This window comes from Oryx dammah, unplaced genomic scaffold (genome assembly GCF_014754425.2).
Source record: "Oryx dammah isolate SB20612 unplaced genomic scaffold, SCBI_Odam_1.1 HiC_scaffold_14, whole genome shotgun sequence".
Taxonomy (NCBI): domain Eukaryota; kingdom Metazoa; phylum Chordata; class Mammalia; order Artiodactyla; family Bovidae; genus Oryx; species Oryx dammah.
This window is the reverse complement of record NW_024070198.1, coordinates 34,499,020-34,523,857: the sequence shown is the minus strand read 5'-3', so window position 1 is coordinate 34,523,857 and position 24,838 is coordinate 34,499,020. Positions and strand designations below refer to the sequence as shown.

Sequence of the window (24,838 nt, the reverse complement as noted above, 5' to 3'; positions counted from 1 at the left end):
TCCCTCAGTATCTCTGGGAAATTGGTTCGAGAAGCCTCGCCAATTCCAAAATCCACAGATATTCAAGATCCTTATATAAAATGGCATATAAGCTATACACATCCTCCTGTATAATCTAAGTCATTTCTAGATTACTTGTAACACCTAACACGATGTAAACGCTATATAAACTGCTGTAAACACAATGTAAATGCTATGCAAGTAGCTGCTGGTGCATGACAAATTCAAGCTCTGTTGGTTTTTTTGAACTTTTTTTTAATATCTTCAATTCATGATTGGCTGAATCCACACATACAGAAGGCCAACTATGATCTCTGTTTCTAAATCTGGGTAGGGATCTATCTCTGCAAACAACCAACTTTGCTGATTTTTGATGGCTGTATCTCTATCACACGTTTGTTTTCTATTTCACACTAACTTGTGCTCTATCTCCTATTGTCTTACTCTACCTTTATTTATTTTATTCTTTCTTTGAGATTAATCTGCTGCTTATTTTCTGACTTCTTGAGGTTAAGCTTCAGTTCAGTTCAGTTCAGTTCAGTCGCTCAGTCGTGTCCGACTCTTTGCGACCCCATGAATCGCAGCACGCCAGGCCTCCCTGTCCATCACCAACTCCCAGAGTTCACTCAGACTCACGTCCATCAAGTCAGTGATGCCATCCAGCCATCTCATCCTCTGTCGTCCCCTTCTCCTCCTGCCCCCAATCCCTCCCAGCATCAGAGTCTTTTCCAATGAGTCAACTCTTTGCATGAGGTGGCCAAAGTACTGAAGTTTCAGCTTTAGCATCATTCCTTCCAAAGAAATCCCAGGGTTGATCTCCTTCAGAATGGACTGGTTCGATTTCCTTGCAGTCCAAGGAACTCTCAATAGTTTTCTCTGACACCACAGTTCAAAAGCATCAATTCTTCGGCACTCAGTCTTCTTCACAGTCCAACTCTCACATCCATACATCACCACTGGAAAAACCATAGCCTTGACTAGACGGACCTTTGTTGGCAAAGTAATGTCTCTGCTTTTCAATATGCTATCTAGGTTGGTCATAACTTTTCTTCCAAGGAGTAAGCGTCTTTAATTTCATGGCTGTTCATGGGTTAAGCTTAGACCACTGACGTTCAGGTTTTTTAAAATATTTTCTAATAAATGCATTTAAAGTTATAAATGTTTTTATTTGGCAGCATCATAATCATCTTGTACTATTATTCAGTACAAAAGTTTTCTAATTTTCTGCATAATTTAGTTAACCAATTTTAAGGAGTTTATTAATTACAGACATCCTTTCCTAGTTGCTTTCTCTTTATTTCACTGTAGTTAATTACTTGGCATGATTTTAATCTTTTTAAATTTCTTTAGACTTGCATTAAAACCCAGTATATGGTAAATTTTAGAAAAATGTTCCCTGAGTACTTGAGAACAACATATATTCTGCACTCATAAGATAACATGCACTCATATACCAAAAAACTCCAAAATTATAAATTGAGCTTTTCAAATCTTTTCTATCTTTACTGGTTTTTAATCTTCATGTACTATCAGTCACCAAAATAACTGGGTTTAAAAAATAATACTATGATTTGTGCCATCTTCTGTCAGTTTTGCTTTACTTAACATAGAGTTATAAGGTACATTTAAATTCAGAACTATTATATTTTCCAGGCATATGCCTGACTTAAATTTTTACTGGTCTGATAGTGGAAAATTCTGAAAGAGATGGGCATACCAGAGCACCTGATCTGCCTCTTGAGAAACCTGTATGCAGAGCAGGAAGCAACAGTTAGAACTGGACATGGAACAACAGACTGGTTCCAAATAGGAAAAGGAGTACATCAAGGCTGTATATTGTCACCCTGCTTATTTAACTTATATGCAGAGTACATCATAAGAAACGCTGGGCTGGAGGAAGTACAAGCTGGAATCAAGATTGCCAGGAGAAATATCAATAACCTCAGATATGCAGATGACACCACCCTTATGGCAGAAAGTGAAGAAGAACTAAAAAGCCTCTTGATGAAAGCAAAAGAGGAGAGGGGAAATGTTGGCTTAAAGCTCAACATTCAGAAAACTAAGATCACGGCATCGAGTCCCATCACTTAATGGGAAATAGATGAGGCAACAGTGGAAACAGTGTCAGACTTTATTTTGGAGGGCTCCAAAATCACTGCAGATGGTGACTGCAGCCATGAAATTAAAAGACACTTCTTGGAAGGAAAGTTATGACCAACCTAGACAGCATGTTAAAAAGCAGAGACATTACTTTGCCAACAAAGGTCCTTCTAGTCAAGGCTATGGTTTTTTAAGTGGTCGTGTATGGATTTGAGAGTTGGATTATAAAGAAAGCTGAGCGCTGAAGAATTGATGCTTTTGAACTGTGGTGTTGGAGAAGACTCTTGAGAGTCCCTTGGACTGCAAGGAGATCCAACCAGTCCATCCTAAAGGAGATCAGTCCTCGGTGTTCATTGGAAGGACTGATGTTGAAGCTGAAACTCCAATACTTTGGCCACCTGATGCGAAGAGCTGACTCATTTGAAAAGACCCTGATGCTGGGAAAGATTTGAGGGCAAGAGAAGAAGGGGACGACAGAGGATGAGATGGTTGGATGGCATCACCGACTCGATGGACATGGGTATGGGTGGACTTCGGGAGTTGGTGATGGACAGGGAGGCCTGGTATGCTGCGGTTCATGGTGTCACAAATAGAAACGACTGAGCGACTGAACTGAACTGAGTACAATTATACCAATATTCTTTTCTTTCGTGATTGCATAATAAGTACCTTTCTTCCACTCTTTACTTTCAATTGCTCTAAATACCTTTATACTTTTTGTATATTTTCTTTTCTTTTTCTTTTATTTTATTTTATTTTTTTTTATAATTAATTTATTTTTTATTTTACTTTACAATTCTGTATTGGTTTTGCCATACATTGACATGAATCCACCACGGGTGTATATGCGCTCCCAAACCTGAACCCCCTTTATTTTCTAAGAAGCATATGGCTAGGCTTTAATTTTTACACCCAGTGTAAAAATCTTTAGCTTTTGACTGGAATATTTAGTCTCTTACATTTAGTGCAACTGGAATATTTACTTCTTTTAGTGTAATTATGACTTATTTGGAGTTAATTAAACCATCTTCCTTTAAATTTGTCCCAATTTTACTTTGTTCCCTTTCCAATCTTTTCTTGTTTTCTTCCAAGTGCATTAAATAGTCTTCTCATTCTTCCCTGTATTCACTTGTTGGACATAGAATGCTTTTTTGTTACCTAATGATTACAATATAAATCCTTAACTAATTATGTCCACTTTAAATTAGTTTTCTAATTAATTCCCATATAATACGAAGACCTTAGAAACACTGAACAACATTTACCCTTCTTCCTGAGTTATGTGCTGCTATTAACAAACGTTTAAATTTTGATATATTTAAGCCTCTATTACCATTATGAAAGTGAAAGTGAAGTCGCTCAGTCTTGTCTGACTCTGCAACCCCATGGACTGTAGCCTGCCAGGCTCCTCTGTCCATTGAATTTTCCAGGCAACAGTACTAGAGTGGGTTGCCATTTCCTTCTCCAGGGGATCTTTCCGACCCAGGGATCAAACCCGAGTCTCTGAGCCACCAGGGAAGCAATTACCATTAAACCATCTTCCTTTATATTTGTCCCAATTTTACTTTGCTCCCTTTCCGTTCCTTTCTTGTTTTCTTCCAAATGCATTAAGTAGTCTTTTCATTTTTCCCTGTATTCACTTGTTGGACATAGAGGGCTTTTTTATAATTACCATTATACTATTTTACAATAAATAATCACTTAGATTTACCCTTTCCATTTCTCTATTCCCTCCAGTATCCAGGATTCTTTTTCTTCTACTTCAATAGAATTTTCTTTATTTATTCAGTATTTTCTGTATTACAAATCTGCTACTGTCAAATTCAATTCTTGTTTTTCTGAAAAGTCTATTCTTTGCTTTCATTTTTTCAGGGTTTTTCACTGGGTAATTTTGCACAGATGATTATCTTCCTTCAGCCATTTGAAGACACCATGCCTTCTAGATGCCACTTTTCCAATTAAAAAAATATCATTTGTCAGTCTTAGTGTTGCTCCTTTAAAGAGAATATGTCTTTTCCCCCTCCGGTGGCTTTTCTCATTCTATTTGGGTTTTCATCAGTTTCACAATGATATTTCTAAGTGTATGTTTCTTTGTACTCACCCCTTCATACTCCTAGAATTTCCTCAATTTGTAGGTGGACATCTTTTGTCACTTTTGAAATTCTCAGGCATTTGAGACTTCAAATACTGGTCTACATTATTTTCTCCGTCCTCTTCTGGACTTCAATCACCTGCATGTTATAATATTTCCACATGTTCCTCATATTTCTTTCCCTCTTTTATTTTTCATTCTTTATCTTTGTTTATTTCAATATGACCCATCTTCTGTTTCACTAATCTCCCCCTCAGCTATGTCTAATCTGCTGTTAAACATATCCAAAGAATTTGTAAATAATCAATTTTCCAATTCTATAATTTCTACTTGATTATTCAGTAATCAAGTTAGTATAAGTTTCCAGTTGTCTGTCAATGTTTTCCTACCTTTAATTCATCAATCATAAAATCCTAATTATTTTATAGTTTCTTTATGAAACCACCATTATCCTATCGGTATATTTCAAATGGCTGCATTTTTATTCATGGCTTTTCTTTTTCTAAGACTTACTATTTTTTGTTTTGTAACATATATTTAATTGAACTAATCTGAGCCTCTGTATGATACTATTTTACTTAAGAGAGGATTTACTTTTGCTCTGTCACCAATTTGGGCCATGGGAAGTTCACCATAATCCAATCAAAGAGCATGATGTTTCAAAGATAAGCTTATCTTTCTAAACTCGTAAGTTTAGAACTTCAGGGACCAGACTACATCATTAAGTGTGTAACAAAAACCTCTCTTCCTTGGCACACCTAGAAATACAATTTGGTCCTCCATATTGATTGACAAAAGTTCTGCTCAGTTCCTCAGGAAGTTTTCAGGATTCACAATTGTCTCAAGAACAACAGTTGTACAAAATGCCAGTCATACCTCCATTGTCATTTACCTCTCCTAAATCTTGACCAACATATTCTTACCATCTTTATAGTTCTCTTATGCCTTAAAAAGAGGTAATTTCTAATTTTTCTAAGTGGAAATTATAGTCCAGAATAATCAACTTCACCACTGAAAAAAAATTTCTCCAAATACACATTTTCTAAAAGTTCAGCAAAGTAGCCTATCTACTAAAATATAATACTGCATTTTATTTAAACTAAACAAAAAAATTTAAATTAGCAAAGCTACTCAAAGGAAAAGTCTTCATTTTCTTTAATTCTGTCTTTTTTTTCAAGTAAAGTAAAAATTAGAATATATGTGTGAAAGTGAATGGGGATAGAACAAATCACAATTCAGTAGAAAACTATTTCATTTAAACATATAGTCAATTTCATGTAAGTTTAAAAGAATGTCTAGTATCTTAGAACAAAAAACTGGTCACTTTCCAGATCTTAGAAAAGAAAATGAGTACAACAAAAAGAATCTAAAGAAAGAGTGAATATATGCTTCACTTTGCTGTACACTTAAAACTAACACACCACTGTAAATCAATTATTTTCAACAAAAACTTTTAAAAAGAAATAACTGCTGAAATTTTTCCAAATATAATAAAAACTTTACATAAAAAATAGCATATTGGTCAAAAAACTCATATACATAGAAAAATCAATAAATGAAAAATTAATATTTAAAACATAAAAAAATTATGGCTGTGAATAAGCAATTCACTAAACAGAAAACACAAGTGCAAATGAACACATAAAAATATGCTTATTCACTATATCAATCAGGATATGCACATTAAAATATCAGTAGGATACCATTCACATCCATTGCACTGGCGAAAGGAAAATATCCTCATAATTATCAAGTATTGGTGGGACTATGAAGAAACAAGAACACTCATACCCTGCTGGAGGAAGTGGTATGTTATCACAGTGACTCGAAAAGCAATTAGGCTTGCTAAATGTGTCTTAGAGTTTAGGATTTGAATATCCTCAGATACAGCAATTTCACCTCCAGAGATGCACCCTAGAGAAACGCTTGCTTATGTAAAATGACTGGTTCAAGATGTACATTGTAGTATTATTTATAACAACAATAAAAGAAAATTTACCTAAATGTCACAGCTTTGTATTTCACAGGAAATTAGACGATGAAACTGAAGAAATGCTTTCAAAATTTACAACTGACAATAAAATATGAGTGTAAAGAAGAACAAATCCCAGTACAGATAATGTCAGTACTCAAAGATATATTGGTAAGAAAACTGCTCTTCTGAACTGCACATAGTATCAGCACTTATGAGTGATACAGAACAAGACCATCTACAGGACTGGAAAACACTGTAAAGTCAATCATTTATAGTAAAGACGGCTACACAGAAAAGGTATTAGGTAGTGCCTCTGCTACATGACAGACTATCATTAGTCGAAATAAAGATGGAAAAAAGTCAAGAATACCTCCTTGAAAATATCTAATACGCACCACTATTATACAAATATAAAATAGAACAGTGCCCAATTTTCCCATCATACTTCAGCCCAATCTACTCACCAAGTCTTTGGGTTAACTTCATACTTATAAAGGTCATCTACCAATCCATATTTGTTGCCTGGCAATGCTTTATAGCCTCCATGAACATAAATGGACTTTGTTATTTCATCATACACACTGGTATGGCCATATCCCCCTTGAACAATAGCTCCTTTAGTTTCCGGAACAAGCCAAGTGTTTGATGCTATAAGAGAAAGAAGACAAAATGTGAACTTAAATAGTATTTTTAAAAAACTAATATACCACCAAACTACCAACGAGTTCATTCTAATACCAAATTTTATGAGTAAAGAATATCTAATAATAATTTCATTGTTTTAAAAAGTATTAAATATGTGCTAGTTACTATGTTGGGTGCTAAAGACCGAAGGTGAGTAAAACTGGTCTCTTTGTAGATTTTAATTAAACTTTGAAATATTGAAAATATCTAATTTTTTGTATGTGCAAGAAAAAAACTAAACCTTATTCTCACATATATTTCTGTATCTGTAAATAACCCTGAAAAAAGAAAGATTTAATAAAAGTTTATGAGAGGTTATTATGTTACAGGCTGAGGTAGTCCAAGCCATGCTTCAGCAATACACGAACCGTGAACTTCCTGATGTTCAAGCTGGTTTTAGAAAAGGCAGAGGAACCAGAGATCAAATTGTCAACATCCGCTGGATCATGGAAAAAGCAAGAGAGTTCCAGAAAAACATCTACTTCTGCTTTATTGACTATGCCAAAGCCTTTGACTGTGTGGATCACAATAAACTGTGGAAAATTCTGAAAGAGATGGGAATACCAGACCATCTGACCTGCCTCTTGAGAAATCTGTATGCAGGTCAGGAAGCAACAGCTAGAACTGGACATGGAACAACAGACTGGTTCCAAATAGGAAAAGGAGTACATCAAGGCTGTATATTGTCACCCTGCTTATTTAACTTCTATGCAGAGTACATCATGAGAAACGCTAGACTGGAAGAAACACAAGCTGGAATCAAGATTGCCAGGAGAAATGTCAATAACATCAGATATGCAGATGACACCACCCTTATGGCAGAAAGTGAAGAGGAACTAAAAAGCCTCTTGATGAAAGTGAAAGAGGAGAGTGAAAAAGTTGGCTTAAAGCTCAACATTCAGAAAACAAAGATCATGGCATCCGGTCCCATCACTCCGTGGGAAATAGATGGGGAAACAGTGTCAGACTTTATTTTGGGGGGCTCCAAAATCACTGCAGATGATGACTGCAGCCATGAAATTAAAAGACGCTTATTCCTTGGAAGGAACCTTATGACCAACCTAGATAGCATATTGAAAAGCAGAGACATCACTTTGCCAACTAAGGTCCGTCTAGTCAAGGCTATGGTTTTTACTGTGGTCATGTATGGATGTGAGAGTTGGACTGTGAAGAAGGTTGAGTGCCGAAGAATTGATGCTTTTGAACTGTGGTGTTGGAGAAGACTCTTGAGAGTCCCTTAGACTGCAAGGAGATCCAACCAATCCATTCTGAAGGAGATCAGCCCTGGGATTTCTTTGGAAGGAAGGATGCCAAAGCTGAAACTCCAGTACTTTGGCCACCTCATGCAAAGAGTTGACTCATTGGAAAAGACTCTGATGCTGGGAGGGATTGGGGGCAGGAGGAGAAGGGGACGACCCAGGATGAGATGGCTGGATGGCATCACTGACTCGATGGAGCTGAGTCTGAGTGAACTCCGGGAGTTGGTGATGGACAGGGAGGCCTGGCGTGCTGTGATTCACGGGGTCGCAAAGAGTCGGACACAACTGAGCAACTGAACTGAAATGAACCGAGGTAGTCACTGACATTACAAAGACTAAAAAGATAAAACTCTTGTCTTAACAATTTTTAGCACTGTGCTAGTCTTTTATCTCTTGGTTATGAGTCTCACTATCCCTTCTAAGAGTCCTTTGTATTACTGATAAAAACCTAAAAATTAAATTTCCAAGACTCATTTGACAGCTGTGTTACCATCAGTTTCCAGTAATGAAAGTACTTGGGAGAGAACAGAAGTCAAATAGAAGAAAGACCTTCTACTTTCTTTCTTCTCCAGCAGTAGGAACAGGGAGGTGACTACTGCGATGGCAGTGGTGGTTTTACAGCAACAGAAGCTGGCACAGCACTTGCTCAGTGGCAGAAGTGGCATCTACAGTAAGCAGCTCAATTACAAACGTGGTCCTAAGTTCCAGCCTGGGTATGCAGCAGCTCCAGATTTCTGACTCATTCCCTCATTTTGGTGTCTCTAGTACTACTGTAATTAACTCCCTATTTTAAGTCCCATTCTACCTGATACATCTAGGAGGGGCTCTCATTTCTATAGCAAATAGAAACAAGTTCTAATCATATGCAAGGCATGCTTTTAAGAATATGCAAATGAAAAAATACATATCTTTTGACCTTAAAGGAATTTAGATTATAAAGAGCAACCATACAGAAATCTGTTATTAGTTTTTAAATATCCAATCATAACACACTTGCATCTTCCCTCTAACTTTGTCACCTAAACTTTGGCATTCTAGACAGCTCACTGAAATACTCAAAGCAAGTAACAGAAAATAAAAGTGATGCTTAAAAATTCTTCACGTTCACACAATTTTAAGGTAGTAAAGAATACACTTCATCAATCATAAAAAGTCATAAAAGAAGTATCAGAAGGATTTGTTAAAGCCAATTTTACTCAGAGAAAACTAAACATATTTAAAGAAATTTCAGTGTTCTTGTAACTAATGGGCATTCTTTTAATATTCTTCAACTACTTATTAAAGCTATATATATGTGTGTGTGTGTGTGTGTGTGTGTATAGCACCAAATTGAAGGTTTTCATGTTTTTATTTATTCTCTTTTTAATAAAAGATAAAACTACTTCTTATCAAAAAATACTGTGGCAATAAAGAGGTATATAATGCAACAGTGAATGTTACCTTCTCCCCTAGCCCACTATCCAGAGGTATTTTTCACAAATTGTTAGGTTTAGAATATTCTGAAACTACAGTTCTGAATATTTTATTACAATAGACAAGACGAATATATGTGACTTACATGTACATAGATACCTATAAATATTTATACCAAAAAATCATGCGATTTTACAACTATATTTTCATTTAACAAAACATCTGGGGCATCTTTTCACATCCCATTTATTACTTTCACTTTCATTAGCTAAATTCTATTGTATTGATGATAACTTATTTAAATAATCCTACAGAGTGACTCATTTGTGTTTCCGTTTGTTCTTAAAAACAATGATGCAATAAGCAACCTGGCAATCAGCTATAGCATCATTATGTACAGAGTATATATTATGTCCCAGGGAGTATCTCACTAGTTCATTTGATAATATTAAAGCTTTGAAAGTTTACTATTGCTATCCTTTCTTTACAACTAAGGAAATTTAGAGTTTAAAAAATTAACACATCAAACGTTTAAAAGTTGGTGTAGACTAATTTCTCCCTCTCCTTCCCACTAATAAACTCAGTAAACAGTCCCAAAGACAACCACAGGAGAAATATGAAAGGTGTAAGGAGGAATGCTGACTCTTAGGGCCTGCAAGACTATAGGATGGATATCTCACTGCCTCCAACCCAACAAAAGAAGGCCAGTCAGCCCAGCATTTCTCAACCCATAATCCAGCAATAAAAAGCAACTCAGGTAGGCTTATTCCTTCTGCAAATTGAAGAGGAACCCCCATGGATAATCCCAGATGACACTAGGAGCACCAGCAAGAGGGATTCACCAAACATTGCTTACAATAAGCAGACAGGGGAAGAGTTCCACTTTCCCTAAAGGCCTGAGACTGGAAAAGAAGATCCCACCACAAGATCTTAATGCTAAACCTAAACAGAGTGACTAACCTGCTAAAACAGAAGATTAAAGTAAGACTCAAAGACTCCCAATAGAAAAGCCAAAATGTCCAAGATACTAACAAACAAAACAAAAAATTGTCATGTTGGGAACCAGATCAGTCAAGCGGCACTAACTCTGAGATGTTGAAATTACCTAACAAGAATTTTAAAGCAGCCATGATACAATAAGCAACTACAAGTTCTCTTGAAACAACAAATCTCAGCCAAAAAAAAAAAAAGGGTGAGGAGACAAAGGAAGGAAAGAAGGAAGGGAGGGAGGGAAGGAGTGAGGAAAGGAAGGAAGAAAAGAAAATACAGTAACAAATATGAGTTCACTGGACAAACTCAGTAGTACAGATGACAGACAGAATCAGTAAAATTGAGAATAGAGCAGTAAAATTTACCCAATCTGAACACCAGAGAAAATAAACTAAAAAAAAAAAAAAAAACCACAGTCTAAGAAACCTTTGGGACAATAACAATTGGTCCAATATTTGTTCCACTGGAATCCCAGAAGCAGAGAAAAAAGAGAACGGAGCTGAAAGAGCTATTTTTAAAAATCGTGGCTGAAAACATCCAAATTGTGTATAAGACATAAACATTCAGACTTTCCTGGCAGTTGAGTAGTTAAGACTCAGCAATTCACTGTTTCCACTGCAGGTGCTGTAGGTTCAGTTCCTGGTCACGGAACTAAGATCATACTAAGATCATGTGACACAGTCCAAAAAAAATTTTTAGTTAAAAAAAAAAAAAACAAAAACTAAACTAAAGTACTTTGAAATCTGTGGCCCTCTCCTTAAAAACTGGCTTAAGAAAATTCTTCAGACAAATGATAACATCAGGAAAGAACAACAAATAAAGCAGATATGTGACTACACACCATAAATTCTCCTCTTTGAGGCTTACAAATAATATCTGATGAAGGAAACAAAAAGCATAACGTCACCTGACATGACAATGATATTTAGAAGTGGGGAAAGTGAGGGATGTAAATGAAAGCAAAGTTTCCACGTTTCACTTGATGTGGTAAAATGTTGATACTAGTAGACAGACAAGTCACTTACATATATTTTAATACCCAGAGCAATCTCTAAGCAAAGTATACAGAAAAATACACTCACAAACACTATAAATAAATCAAGACTGAATTCTAAAACCTGTTAAGTTAACCCATGAGAAACAAGTGAAGAGAAACAGAGGCACAAGAAACAGGAAACAAAAATAATAAAATAGCAGACTTAGGCACTAACATACCAAAGTTCTCTTAAATTAAATGATCCACTTACGACATTCTTGAAATTGTAAAATTACGTAAGAACAGATCAGTGATTGTCAAGGGCTGGGATGGGATGGGAAAGGAATAAAGGTATTAGGGAGATGACGTTGTTGTTGTTTAGTCACTCAGTTGTATCTCACTCTTTTGCAACCCCAACTACTGTAGCCCACCAGGTTCCTCTGTCCATGGGATTTTCCAGACAAGAATACTGGAGTGGGGTGCCATTTCCTTCTCCAGGGAATCTTCCCGACTCAGGGATCAAACCCGCATTTCCTGGGCTGCAAGAGGCTTCTTTACCACTGAACTGGAAGGGAAGTAAGTATGGTCTAAAAACGCTAATGTGAAGGATTCTTGTGTTGACACACACTGCAGTGGTAGATACATGAGACAACATGCAAGAAAACTGCCCAGAACTAAATACACACACATATCTACACACACTACATACATGCATATGCAAACGGGTTTCTAAATGAAACTGAAGAAATTGGAACAATATCAGCAGATCGTATCAATGTTAATATCCAGGTTGTGATTCTGTACTATATTTTTGCAAGATGTTTACCACCAAGGAAAACTGCATAAAGGATATACAGGATCACTGTTTCTTCTTACAAGTGTATGTGAATTTACAACTTTCTCAAATTAAAATTTAAATGGAAAAAATATATCACCCTACTAGCAATGGAAAGTTCATCATGAAATACACTATTGCACTCAACTACTCATTAGATATGTTTAAAAACTAAAAGTGTAAGAGCTATGACACAGGTCTGACACCAAAGTGAGTTACTAAATACCCCTGCAGAATCTCTGCAGGTTTAGTCACCAGCAGTTCAAATAAGAAATGGTGATACGGTAGTTTCAGATGAAAAATTAAGAAAATAATTTTGTTCAGATATAGGTGATTAACTTGAAATGTAAAATTAATTATGATTACATTCTCATTTTATTCTTATTATTTTTGCATTTGGAAATGTGCACAAAGTAAAAGATTCATTTTTGTCTCAATAAACATTTAAAGTAACAAAATACATCATTTCAGAAAAAGTATTTGCTTATGATTGATACATTATTTGTATATGAATGAATTTTGTTTTTAATTCTGTAATGTGATCTATCACACTCCCAATTTATTAAAAATGAAACACTGATTCATTAAAAGAGAGAGACAATAAATACACAAATACATGAAGCAACAGAATAATTTTGAAAAAGTAAAAAGCAAAAATGACTTATATATACCAGGAGTTCTTTATCAGGTTATGATTGAAATATTTAGATAGCATTTAACAGCCTGCCATAAACAACTTAAAAAGCAGAAGAAAATATTAAAAATGATACTGGATAACAAGCAGCACAGAATTATCGTTTTAAAGAAAAGAGAAACAAGGTGAGCCCTGTGATTGCTGAAACATAATGCTGAGGGGAAATTTCTCACCGCTGAGCAAGAAGAGAGATTTGACTGCAAATAGATTCTGGTGATCCTACCAGCTTGAGAAAACAAAGATCAGCATTTCAAAGAACAGTCCTACCTTATCTTTGACAAAGGAGGCAAGAATATACAGTGGAGAAAAGACAATCTCTTTAACAAGTGGTGCTGGGAAAACTGGTCAACCATTTTTAAAAGAATGAAACTAGAACACTTTCTAATGCCATACACAAAAATAAACTCAAAATGGATTAAAGACCTAAACCTAAGACCAGAAACTATAAAACTCCTAGAGGAAAACATAGGCAAACACTCTCTGACATAAATCAAAGCAGGATCCTCTATGATCCACCTCCCAGAGTAATGGAAATAAAAGCAAAAATAAACAAATGGGACCTAATTAAACCTAAAAGCTTTTGCACAATAAAGGAAACCATAAGCAAGGTGAAAAGACAGCCTTCAGAATGGGAGAAAATAATAGCAAATGAAGCAACTGACAAAGAATTAATCTCAAAAATATATAAGCAACTCTTGAAGCTCAATTCCAGAAAAATAAACAATCCAGTCAAAAACTAGGCCTAAGAACTAAACAGACATTTCTCCAAAGAAGATATACAGATGGCTAACAAACACATGAAAAGATGCTCAACATCACTCATTATCAGAGAAATGCAAATCAAAACCACCATGAGGTATCATCTCACGTGAGTCAGAATGGCTGCTATCCAAAAGTCTACAAACAATAAATGCTGAAGGACGTGTGGAAAAAAGGGAACCCTCTTATACTGTTGGTGGGAATGCAAACTAGTATAGCCACTGTGGAGAACAGTGTGGAGATTCCTTAAAAAACCGGAAATAGAACTGCCATATAACCCAGTAACCCCACTGCTGAGCATATACACTGAGGAAACCAGAACTGAAAGAGACACGTGTACCCCAATGTTCATCGCAGCACTGTTTACAATAGCTAGGACATGGAAGCAACCTAGATGTCCATCAGCAGACGAATGGATAAGAAAGCTGTGGTACATATACACAATGGAGTATTACTCAGCCATTAAAAAGAATACATTTGAATCAGTTCTAATGAGGTGGATGAAACTGGAGCCTATTATACAGCGTGAAGTAAGTCAGAAAGAAAAACACCAATACAGTATACTAACACATATATACAGAATTTAGAAAGATGGTAACGATAACCTTGTATGCAGGACAGCAAAAGAGACACAGATGTATAGAACAGTCTTTTGGATTCTGTGGAAAAGGCGAGGGTGGGATGATTTGAGAGAATAGCATTGAAACATGTATATTATCATATGTGAAACAGGTCGCCAGTCCAGGTTCAATGCATGAGCTCAGGGCTGGTGCACTGGGATGACCTTGAGGGATGGGATGGGGAGGGAGGTGGGAGGGGGGTTCAGTGTACACCCATGGCTGGTTCATGTCAATGTATGGCAAAACCACTACAATATTGTAAAGTAATTAGCCTCCAATTAAAATAAAAAAAGAAAAGAAAAGAACAGTCCTACAAGCTAGAATTCATAGGAAATAATACCAGATATGTAGTTTCTACAGAGTGGATGCTCAAGAGATCAGCGGGAATGTTCCAAGTTTTTGCTGAGTACTGATTTGCATGTGCATAAGAGAAAACTACTTAAAGCCCTGGAAAGAACCACCAGAAACTGGTAGACTGAACAATTCCTGGATCTCACACAGGGCTGGGAACAATCTGAGCTCCCAGCAGCCACAAAAGATAGACCTCATACTATAGGAGGCATTAGGTAGAGTCCTGAAAAGGAAATGTAATATTGGATGTAAAGGAATGAAATACTAGGTTACATTAGCCATCAACTAAAAGTTACTGGATCCACTCTAACAGATCTCAGAAGCAATCTCTCAAAATATTTACACTTGAAGCTTAACCCCGTGCTAGTACAAAGTCCAGCATTCTTTAAAGGAATAGAGCAAAGTCCCCAGTAGCCAACAGAATAAAAACATACAATATTCAAAATGCATTAAAAAATTAACAAGTATAGAGGCCAAAGAAAATACAATCCATAACAAGAAGAAAAACCAATCAATACAGACACAGGCATAAAAAAGAATTAAAAGAAGAGAATGCTTCAAAAGCTACTGTAAATCCCCTCAAATATGTTCAATAGTGTTAGAAAAAATATGAACATGAGATTTAACAAAAGGCTCAAAAAGAATCCCTGGAAATGAAAAATATACTGAATAGAATTAACACAAGAGTAAACACTATGGGAAAAAAGAACAATTAATGTAAAGCACAAAAATAGAAACTATTCAAAATGAAGCACACAAACAAAAACAATGAAAAACAATTAACAGAATATCAGGGACCTGTATAACCACATCAAGTAGCCTAATCTAATATTGTAAGAGTTTCAGAAGTATGCCAGTGGCAGACAGAAATAATGACATCTTTACAGATCCATAAAACCAAGATCAATGATATAAAACAGGGCAAAATAAAGAAATAAACCCATGCCAAGGAATAGCATGAAGTGATAAAGATGAACAAGTAGAAGAGCAAAAATAAGAATGCCAGTTGACTCTCAACAGAAACCAAGGAAGGGGGAAGACAAGGAAGTTACACTTTTAAATTAATGAGAAGGGAGGACAACCATTCACCCAGCACTCTATACTAAAAAGTGACTATCAAAGTAGAAATCTATATCCCACAAAATATTTTCCAAAAGTGAAAGTGAGTAAAATCTACTTTTGACAAAGGAAAAAAAAGAAGAGAGGATATATCATTGAAGACTTGCCCTATAAAAAATAACCCAAAAAGTTCTTTAAACTGAATAAAAATTACACTTGAAACTAGACAGAATCTGGATTTCTATAGATGAATGATGAGTGATTTCTATAGATGAATGATCAATCATAAGACATAGTTGATATATGAGTAAATACTCAAGGTATCATTTCTCATTTTCCCTCCCAGTAAATGATGATTAACTGTCCAAACTAAAAACTGTAACAATGTATTATGCTTTTCATAGCACACAAGATATGATATAAGCACAAAGGGAAAAAGAGGGAAATGCAGGGATACTATTCTGAGTTTCTGACACTATATGTAAAGTGGTAGCTGCTGCTGCCAAGTCAGTTCAGCCATGTCCGACTCTGTGCGACCCCATAGACGGCAGCCCACCAGGCTCCCCCATCCCTGGGATTCCCCAGGCAAGAACACTAGACTGGGTTGCCATTTCCTTCTCCAATGCATGCAAGTGAAAAGTGAAACTGAAGTCGCTCAGTCCTGTCCAACTCTTAGCGACCCCATGGACTGCAGCTTACCAGGTTTCTCCGTCCATGGGATTTTCTAGGCAAGAGTACTGGAGTGGGGTGTCATTGCCTTCAAAGCAGAATCTGATAAGTTAATATACATATTACAAACCCTAGAGTAACCTTTATAAAAATAAAATTTTAGAGTATAGTTAGCAAATTAATGGTCCTACAGATTCAAGGAGCTGAGAAAACTACAAACAGGATAAATTTCATGAAATCTATACCACAATGCAACTGCTGAAAACTAAAAGCACAGAAAACATTCCAGAAGCAGCTACAGAAAAATTTTAAAAAATTTAAAAAACCTATAGGGGAAAAACAGCTCAAATGACACAGACTTTATCCTAAGAAACTATGAAGGACAGAAGGAAGTAGCCTTGTTGTTCAAGCACCAAGTCCTTTTCAATTATGTGACCCCATGAACTGCAGCATGTCAGGTTTCCCTATCCTTCACCATCTCCTTGAGTTTGCTCAAACTCATGTCCACTGAGTCATGATACTATCCATCTTATCCTCTGTTGTCCCCTTCTCCTCCTGCCCTCAATCATTCCTAGCATGAGGGTCTTTTCCAGTATCAGAGCTTCAGCTTCAGCATCAGTCCTCCCAAAGAAGATTCTGGACTGATTTCCTTTAGGATTGACTGGTTTAATTTCCTTGCTGCCCAAGGGGTTCCCAAGAGTCTTATTCTGCACCACAAATCAAAAGCATCAATTCTTCAGGGCTCAGCCTTCTTTATGGGCCAACCCTCACATCCATACATGACTACAGGAAAAACCACAGCTTTAACTATATGGACCTTAGTTGGTGAAGTGATGTCTCTGCTTTTTAACACACTACCTAGGTTTGTTATAGCTTTTCTTCCAAGGAGCAAGCAGGTTTTAATTTCGTGCCCAAGTCACTGTCAGCAGTGATTGTGGAGACCAAGAAAATAAATCTGTCACTGTTAACTTTTTCATCTATTTGCTGTGAAGTGATGGGACCAGATGCCGTGATCTTCAGTTTTTGAAAGTTGAGTTTTAAGCCAGCTTTTTCACTCTCCACTTTCACCTTTGTCAAGAAGCTCTTTAGTTCCTCTTTGTTTTCTGCCATAAGGGTGGTATCATCTACATATCTAAGATTATTGATATTTCTCCCAGCAACCCTGATTCCAGCTTGTGATTCATCCAGCCTAGCATTTTGTGTGATGTTCTCTGCATATAAGTTAAAAAAGCAGGGTGACAATATCTCCTTTGATGTACTCCTTTCCCAATTTGGAACCAGTCTGTTGTTCCATGTCCAGTACTAACAGCTGCTTCTTGTCCCGCATACGGGTTTCTCAGGAGGCATGTAAGGTCATTGGGTATTCCCATCTCTTTAATAATTTTCCATAGTTTGTTGTGATCCACATAATCAAAGGCTTTAGCATAGTCAATGAAGCAAAAGTAGTTTGGAATTCTCTTGCTTTTTCTATGATCCAGCATATGTTGGATCACATGTCATTTCTATGATCAGCATATGTTGGCAATTTGATCTCTAGTTCCTCTGCTTTTTCTAAATCCAGCTTGAACATTTGGAAGGTCTCGGTTCACAAACTGCTGAAGCCTAGCTTAAAGGATTTTGAACATTACCTTGTTGGCATGTAAAATGAATCCAATTGTGTGGTAGTTTGAATATTCTTTGTCATTGCCCTTTCTTGGGATGGGAATGAAAAATGACCTTTTCCAGTCCTGTGGCCACTGCTGAGTTTTCCAGATTTGCTGACATACTGAGTGCAGCACTTTAACAGCATCATCTTTTAGGATTTGAAATAGTTCAGCTGGAATTCCATAACCTAAGTTAATTCCATCAACTAAGTCCGTGCACTACAACAAAAGAGGCCACCAGGTTGAGAAGCCTGCACACCACAACTAGAAAAGTGGTCCCTGCTTTTCACAACTAGAGAAAGACTGGGTGCAGCACTGAAGGCCCAGCACAGCCAAAAATAAATGAATAAATAAACAAAGTAAATTTTTAAGAAACTTAATTTTTAAAAAAATTAAAAATAAACGAGTAAAGCAAAAACCAGTAGAAGTTAAAAATGAAATAGATATATCCACAATCATAACTGGAAATTTCTACACTGTTCTTTCAAGAACTAAGGAAAGTACTAAACAGAATACCAGTAAAGATACAGAAGACGTGAATCACTTTATCAACCATAATATAACTGGCATTTATAAAACACCCCAACCAACAACAGCAGAAGATGTATCTTTTCAAATTCACATTTAACATTCACCAAGGTAGACCATATTCTGGGTCAGAAAATAAGACTCAAGAAAAAATTTAACTGTAAAATATATAGTCTCTGACAATAGTAGAATTAAACCAGAAATAAAGGCAAGAAAGATATCAGAAAAATCTTCATATATATATGAATCAAACAAAATACCACTAAACAACCCAGGAGCCAAAGAAAAGAACCACCAAAAAAAAGCAGAAAACATTTTGAACTAAATAGAAACAAGAAAGAAGAAGCCTCTTTCAAAACGTATGTGATACAGCTAAAGCAGTACTTACAGCGGTCATTCTCAACAGTGGTTCCCTGAAGCAACTGGCATTACCTGGAAACTTTTAAAAGATGCAAATCCCCTGGCAACAATCCTAACATAATGAATAAGAAAATCAGAGTTTAGGGCATAGTGATCTATTTTAACAACCCACCAGGTGGTTCCTAGGTATTAAGTTTGAGAACTACTGACTTGGAAATTCACAACAATACTTTTTTTAAAAGAGGAAAGGTCTCAATCTCAATTCAATGATCTCTTCTTTCACCATAAGAAATCAGAAAAACAAGAGCAAATAAAACTCAAAGAAGAAAATAAATGTAACAAATCAAGCATTAATCAATATGATAGAAAACAGGAAACAAAAGCTGGTTATTTGAAAAAGTCAATAAAATTGATTAACCTACTAATCTCTAGTCAGACAGACCAGAAAAATAAGACACAGATATTCATATCAGACATAAGAGGAAATATCACTACAGATTTTACAAGTATTAAAAAGAATAATAGGGAATATAATGAACAGCTTCATGCCAGTAAATTTAACATCTTAAATGACACAGACAAATTTCTTAAGAACCCAGACTACCAAATGTCATTCAAAAAGAAATTTATCATTTGAATATCGCTAACATTTATTAAATAAAATAAATGCCACAGTCAAAATCTTTCCTACAAAGAAAGTTTCTAGGCCAAATAGTTGCACTGGTGAACCAAACATTTAAGAAAGAAGTAATACCAATTCTACACAAACTCTTACAGAAAATAGAATAGGACAAAACATTTCTCAAATCACTTTACCGTTACCCAGATTATAAAAGCAAAGACATTACAAGAAAAGAAAACAATAGTCCAAAATCTCTTGTGAGCATAAACATAAAAATCCTTAACAACATTTTTGCAAATCAATTATAGCAATGTATGAAAGGAATAATACATTGTGGCCAAGCAGACTTTATCCAAAATGCAATAGTAGCTTAACATCTAAAAATCAATGTCATTCACCACACTAAGAAATCAAAAAGAGAAATAAAAGAAATAAACAAATGATCTTCTCAATAGATACAGAAAATGATTTGACAAAATTTAACATTATTCATGAAAAAGACTCAGCAAACCAGGAATAAAAGTGAATTTCCTTTATAGCTTAAGGGAACAAACACACTTGTATCCAACTGGTGTGTGAAAATTGCATACATCTTAATTATGTTGAATTGGTTCACAGTGCTTTTCAGGTCTACTATATCCTTCTACTTCTCTGAATATTCATTCTATAATTTGTGAGAGTTTGATATTGAAACTCCAACTAAAAATCTTAATTTATCTACTTTAAAAAAGTGAATTTCCTCTACCTGATAAAAGCATCCCCAAAAAACACATCACTAATATAGTAACAGTAATTAAAAGACTGGAGCTTTCTTTACTAAAATTTTTTAAATGGCAGAAATGTCTGCTAGCATTACCATCTATTCAGTATTGTACCAGAGATCCCAGCAGTACAAAGAAAATAATAAAATGTATATAGAGTGAAAAGGAAGATGAATATTTATTAGCCTGAGCATAATACATGATCATCTGTGTACAAAACAAGAAATAATCTACCTAAAATCTACAAGGAATAATAAGTGTTTTTAGCAAAGTTGCAGGGTGCCAAATGCTGAAGTGTCCATAAGTTAGAAGACTCAGTAATGTTTTTTTTTTTTCATTTTTTTTTCAGTATTGTTAAAGGCTCAATTTTCCCCAATATAGATGGAATGTACCTTCAATTAAAATTCCTACATGTTTTTCCTTAAGAAACTGACCAACTGATTCTAAATTTTAAATGGAAATGTGAAGGACCTAGAGTAGTCCAAAATTTTTTAAAACAAAACAAACAAAAAATGATGGGAAGACAGACACTGCCTGATTTCAAAGCTACAGTAATCAGTAGAGTGTGATGTTAAACATAATATACATCAAAGAACCAGAATAGAATCCAAAGGTTGACTCACACATATATTGTCAATTGACTCTTCAATATATCTACCAAGGTAATTCAATAGGGAAAGAAAAATCTTTTCAACCAAAGAACAATTGTATATTCCATAAAAACCACAGCCCTTACTTCACACCACGTATGAAATTTAACTCAAAGAGAAGACAGATGGGAGGATGAGAGCCAAAACTAAATACCTAGTAAAACACAGAAAGGAAAAACTTTCGTGACCTTGGGCTTGACAAAAGATTTCTTAGGTAGAACACGTTGATAAACTGTATGTCACCTAAATTTAAAAGCTCTGCTTTTTAAAAGGCACTGTAAAAATGAAAAGGTATGTCACAACTGAAAGAAAGAATCTGTAAAATATACATCAGAGAAAGGACTAACGTCCATAACATATATTTCTTAAATCTCCTAAAATTCCATAATAAGGAGTCAAACAACACAATTTTTAAAATGGACAAAAAGTATGAACAGACATTTTACCAAGGAATATATAAATGGCAAATATTGAAATAAAAAGACATTCAGTAACATTAATCATCAGGGAAATGCCAATAAAAAAACTATAAGATATCCCTACATTTCCAGAATAGCTAGAATTAAAAAAACTAATACTACCAAGTGTTGGTGGGGATGAAAAGTAACTGGAACTCTTGCTGGTAGGTTGCAGATGGTAGTATCACTTTGGTAAACAGTATGGAAGTTTCTTATAAAGTTAAACACATAACTGCAAATAAGCCAGCAAGAATCATGAGAGACTGATTGTACAGGGACATGTACTCATACTTTTTGGAGTAATGGAAACGTTTTATATCTTGATTCAGGTGGCACTTACACAACTATATCAATTTGTTAAAGCTCATCAAGTTGCTCTCTGAAAACTAGTATTTTTATGCACACACACACACATACACGCACAACACACATACATATGTCCCGGTGACAAGTAAATCTGCTTTACTCAGGCTCCCTCAACTTAGTATAATGCTCGGCCAAACATCTTAGAACTATCCTTGACTCCTTTTCCTCACATTTTACATAATCTCTCAGTGATTCCTAAGTAGTGATCTAACATAAAGATCAAGAATGTTAAAAGATCAATATACAATAATAAAGCTTCAAAATATGTAAAGTAAAAACTGAAAGAATCATACAGACAAATCTACAAAATCAACAGCATCATGGAAAATTTAATGTACCCTTCCCAGTGACTGACAGCACAGTTAAAATGTCAGTAAAGATCTAGAAGATTTAAACATGAGTAATTAAATTTAATAAACAACCACATTAAGCCATTTTGGAAGAAAGTTCTGAAACTTTCTTTAAAAATTTAAAGATATTTTTTCCTCCCGATCCAGCATCCTTAGTTATTCAAATAAGAGAAATAAAACCACGTCTACAAGTTGATTTGTATATTACGTGCATTGCAATTATATTCACAGCAGTCCAAAACTGGAAATAGCCCAGGCCCTGGAGAAGGGAAAGGCTAACCACTCCAGTATTCTGGCCTGGAGAATTCCATGGACTGTATAGTCCATGGGGTCACAAAGAGTTGGACACAACTGAGCAACTTTCACTTTCACTTTCACTCATCAGTAGGAGAATGAACAAAGAAAATGCCATGTATTCATACATTGGAAAAGCACTCAACAATAAAAAGGAGCAAATTACTAATAAATACAACATGTTTATTTATTATTACTAATAAATACATCATGCTCAAAAGCAGCATGATGAGTGAAAGAAGCCTTATTTTAAAAGAGATGCATAATGGTGATTCCATTTATACAGGATTTCAGAACAAGCAAAACTATTTGATGATGAAAAAATCAGGAAGCAGGACAGGTGTCAACTGCAAAGGACCATGAGAGAACTTTCACAAATAATGGTCAACGTCCTATATCTTGATATAAGCTTGGGTTACAGATGTATGTTTTGTCAAAACTCAGTGAATTGTGCACAGAATTTATGCGTTTCACTATATGTAACTTTTGCAAATAAAAGACACTTTCTCCTTGGAAGAAAAGTTATGACCAACCTCGATAGCATATTCAAAAGCAGAGACATTACTTTGCCAACAAAGGTCCATCTAGTCAAGGCTATGGTTTTTCCAGTAGTCATGTATGGATGTGAGAGTTGTATTATAAAGAAGGCTGAGCACCAAAGAATTGACGCTTTTGAATTGTGGAGTTGGAGAAGACTCTTGAGAGTCCCTTGGACAGCAAGGAGATCCAACCAGTCTATCCTAAAGGAAATCAGTCCTGAATATTCATTAGAAAGACTGATGCTGAAGCTGAAACTCCAATACTTTGGCCACCTGATGTGAAGAACTGACTCATTTGAAAAGACCCTGACGCTGGGAAAGATTGAAGGCAGGAGGAGGAGGGGATGACAGAGAATCAGATGGTTGGATGGCATCACGAACTTAATGGACATGAGTTTGAGTAAGCTCTGGGAGTTGGTGATGGACAGGGAAGCTAGGCGTGCTGCATTCCATGGGATTACAAGGAGTCGGACACAACTGAGCAACTGAATTGAACTGATATGTAACTTTTACATTAAAAATATAAGCACAGAACCCAAGTTAATAACAGACATGATATTATCTTTAGAGTCTACTGATGTTTCCAACAGTCTTTAAAATGCAACAACAACAAAAAAACTGACAGATGGATGAGAGATACATTGGTAACTGAAAAAGCAAAAGATTAACTGGAGAATGTAGGTAGCATGTCTATGAGAATTCAATGCACAATTCTTTCACTTATATGTATTTCTGAAATATTTCATAATTTTGAGGGGAATTCCATAGGATATGTTCTGTGATCATAATATAACTACCTAGATATTAGTAATAAAACATAAATAACTAGAAAACCCGTGTTTGACATTTTTAAACTGCACTACTAAATAACCCATGAGTGAAAGAACAAATGACTATGGAATTTTAAACACACTTTGCGCTAAAAAATAATTAAAATACTACATATCAAATCATGTAGGATACAACTATAGCCATGTTCACATTGTTTATGTTACACCTTTAAAGGCATATATTTTTAAAAATTCAATGAATAAAACCTGAAAAATAACAAATTAAGCAACAATATAAAATGGAAAAAAGCATAACAAATCAAAATATATTAAAAGATCATAATAAAAATAAGAATTAATGAAATTGATAAATATATTAAAAATCACTAACTCCAAAAATTAGTACTCTGAAAAATATTAAGATTTATAATCTTGTGGAGAATCTGATCAAGACAAAAGGAAGAAGGCCCAGGCAGCCAATATTAGGCATATAAAAGGGGATATGGCTATAAAGTACAGTTTTCTAGGTGACTCAGTAGTAAAAGAATCCACCTGCTAATACAGGAGACAAAGGGGACGTGGGTTCGATCCCTGGGCTGGGAAAGATCCCCTGGAGGAGGATATGGCAACCCAGTCCAGTATTCTTGCCTGGAAAAAATGCCACGGACAGAGAAGCCTGGGGGGGCTACAGTTCATGGGGTCACAAAGAGTCAGACATGACTGAGCATACGCACAAACGGCTACAAACTATTTTAGACTTCACTAAAAGCATATTATGAAAAGCTTTAGATCAATACATTGGAAATTTTTAGATAAAATGAACAAATTCTGAAAATAAAATCAAATTACCAAATCTGACAAGAAGAGAGAAAAAAACTTGAGCAGTCTTCAGTTCAGTTCAGTCGCTCAGTCGTGTCCGACTGTTTGCGACCCCATGAATCGCAGCACGCCAGGCCTCCCTATCCATCACCATCTCCCGGAGTTCACTCAGACTCACGTCCATCGAGTCCATGATGCCATC

At 35.6% G+C, this 24,838-nt stretch overlaps 1 protein-coding gene across 1 annotated transcript in view; it reads right to left on the bottom strand.

Moving 5' to 3' along the window:
* ATRNL1 (attractin like 1) overlaps window positions 1-24,838 on the bottom strand; it is a 794,298-nt gene that overhangs the window by 674,135 nt on the left and 95,325 nt on the right. Inside the window, exon 9 of the mRNA XM_040255081.1 lies at window positions 6,632-6,815. Within this exon, the coding sequence (XP_040111015.1) occupies window positions 6,632-6,815 (184 nt within the window). The remainder of the gene's footprint in view (window positions 1-6,631; window positions 6,816-24,838) is intronic.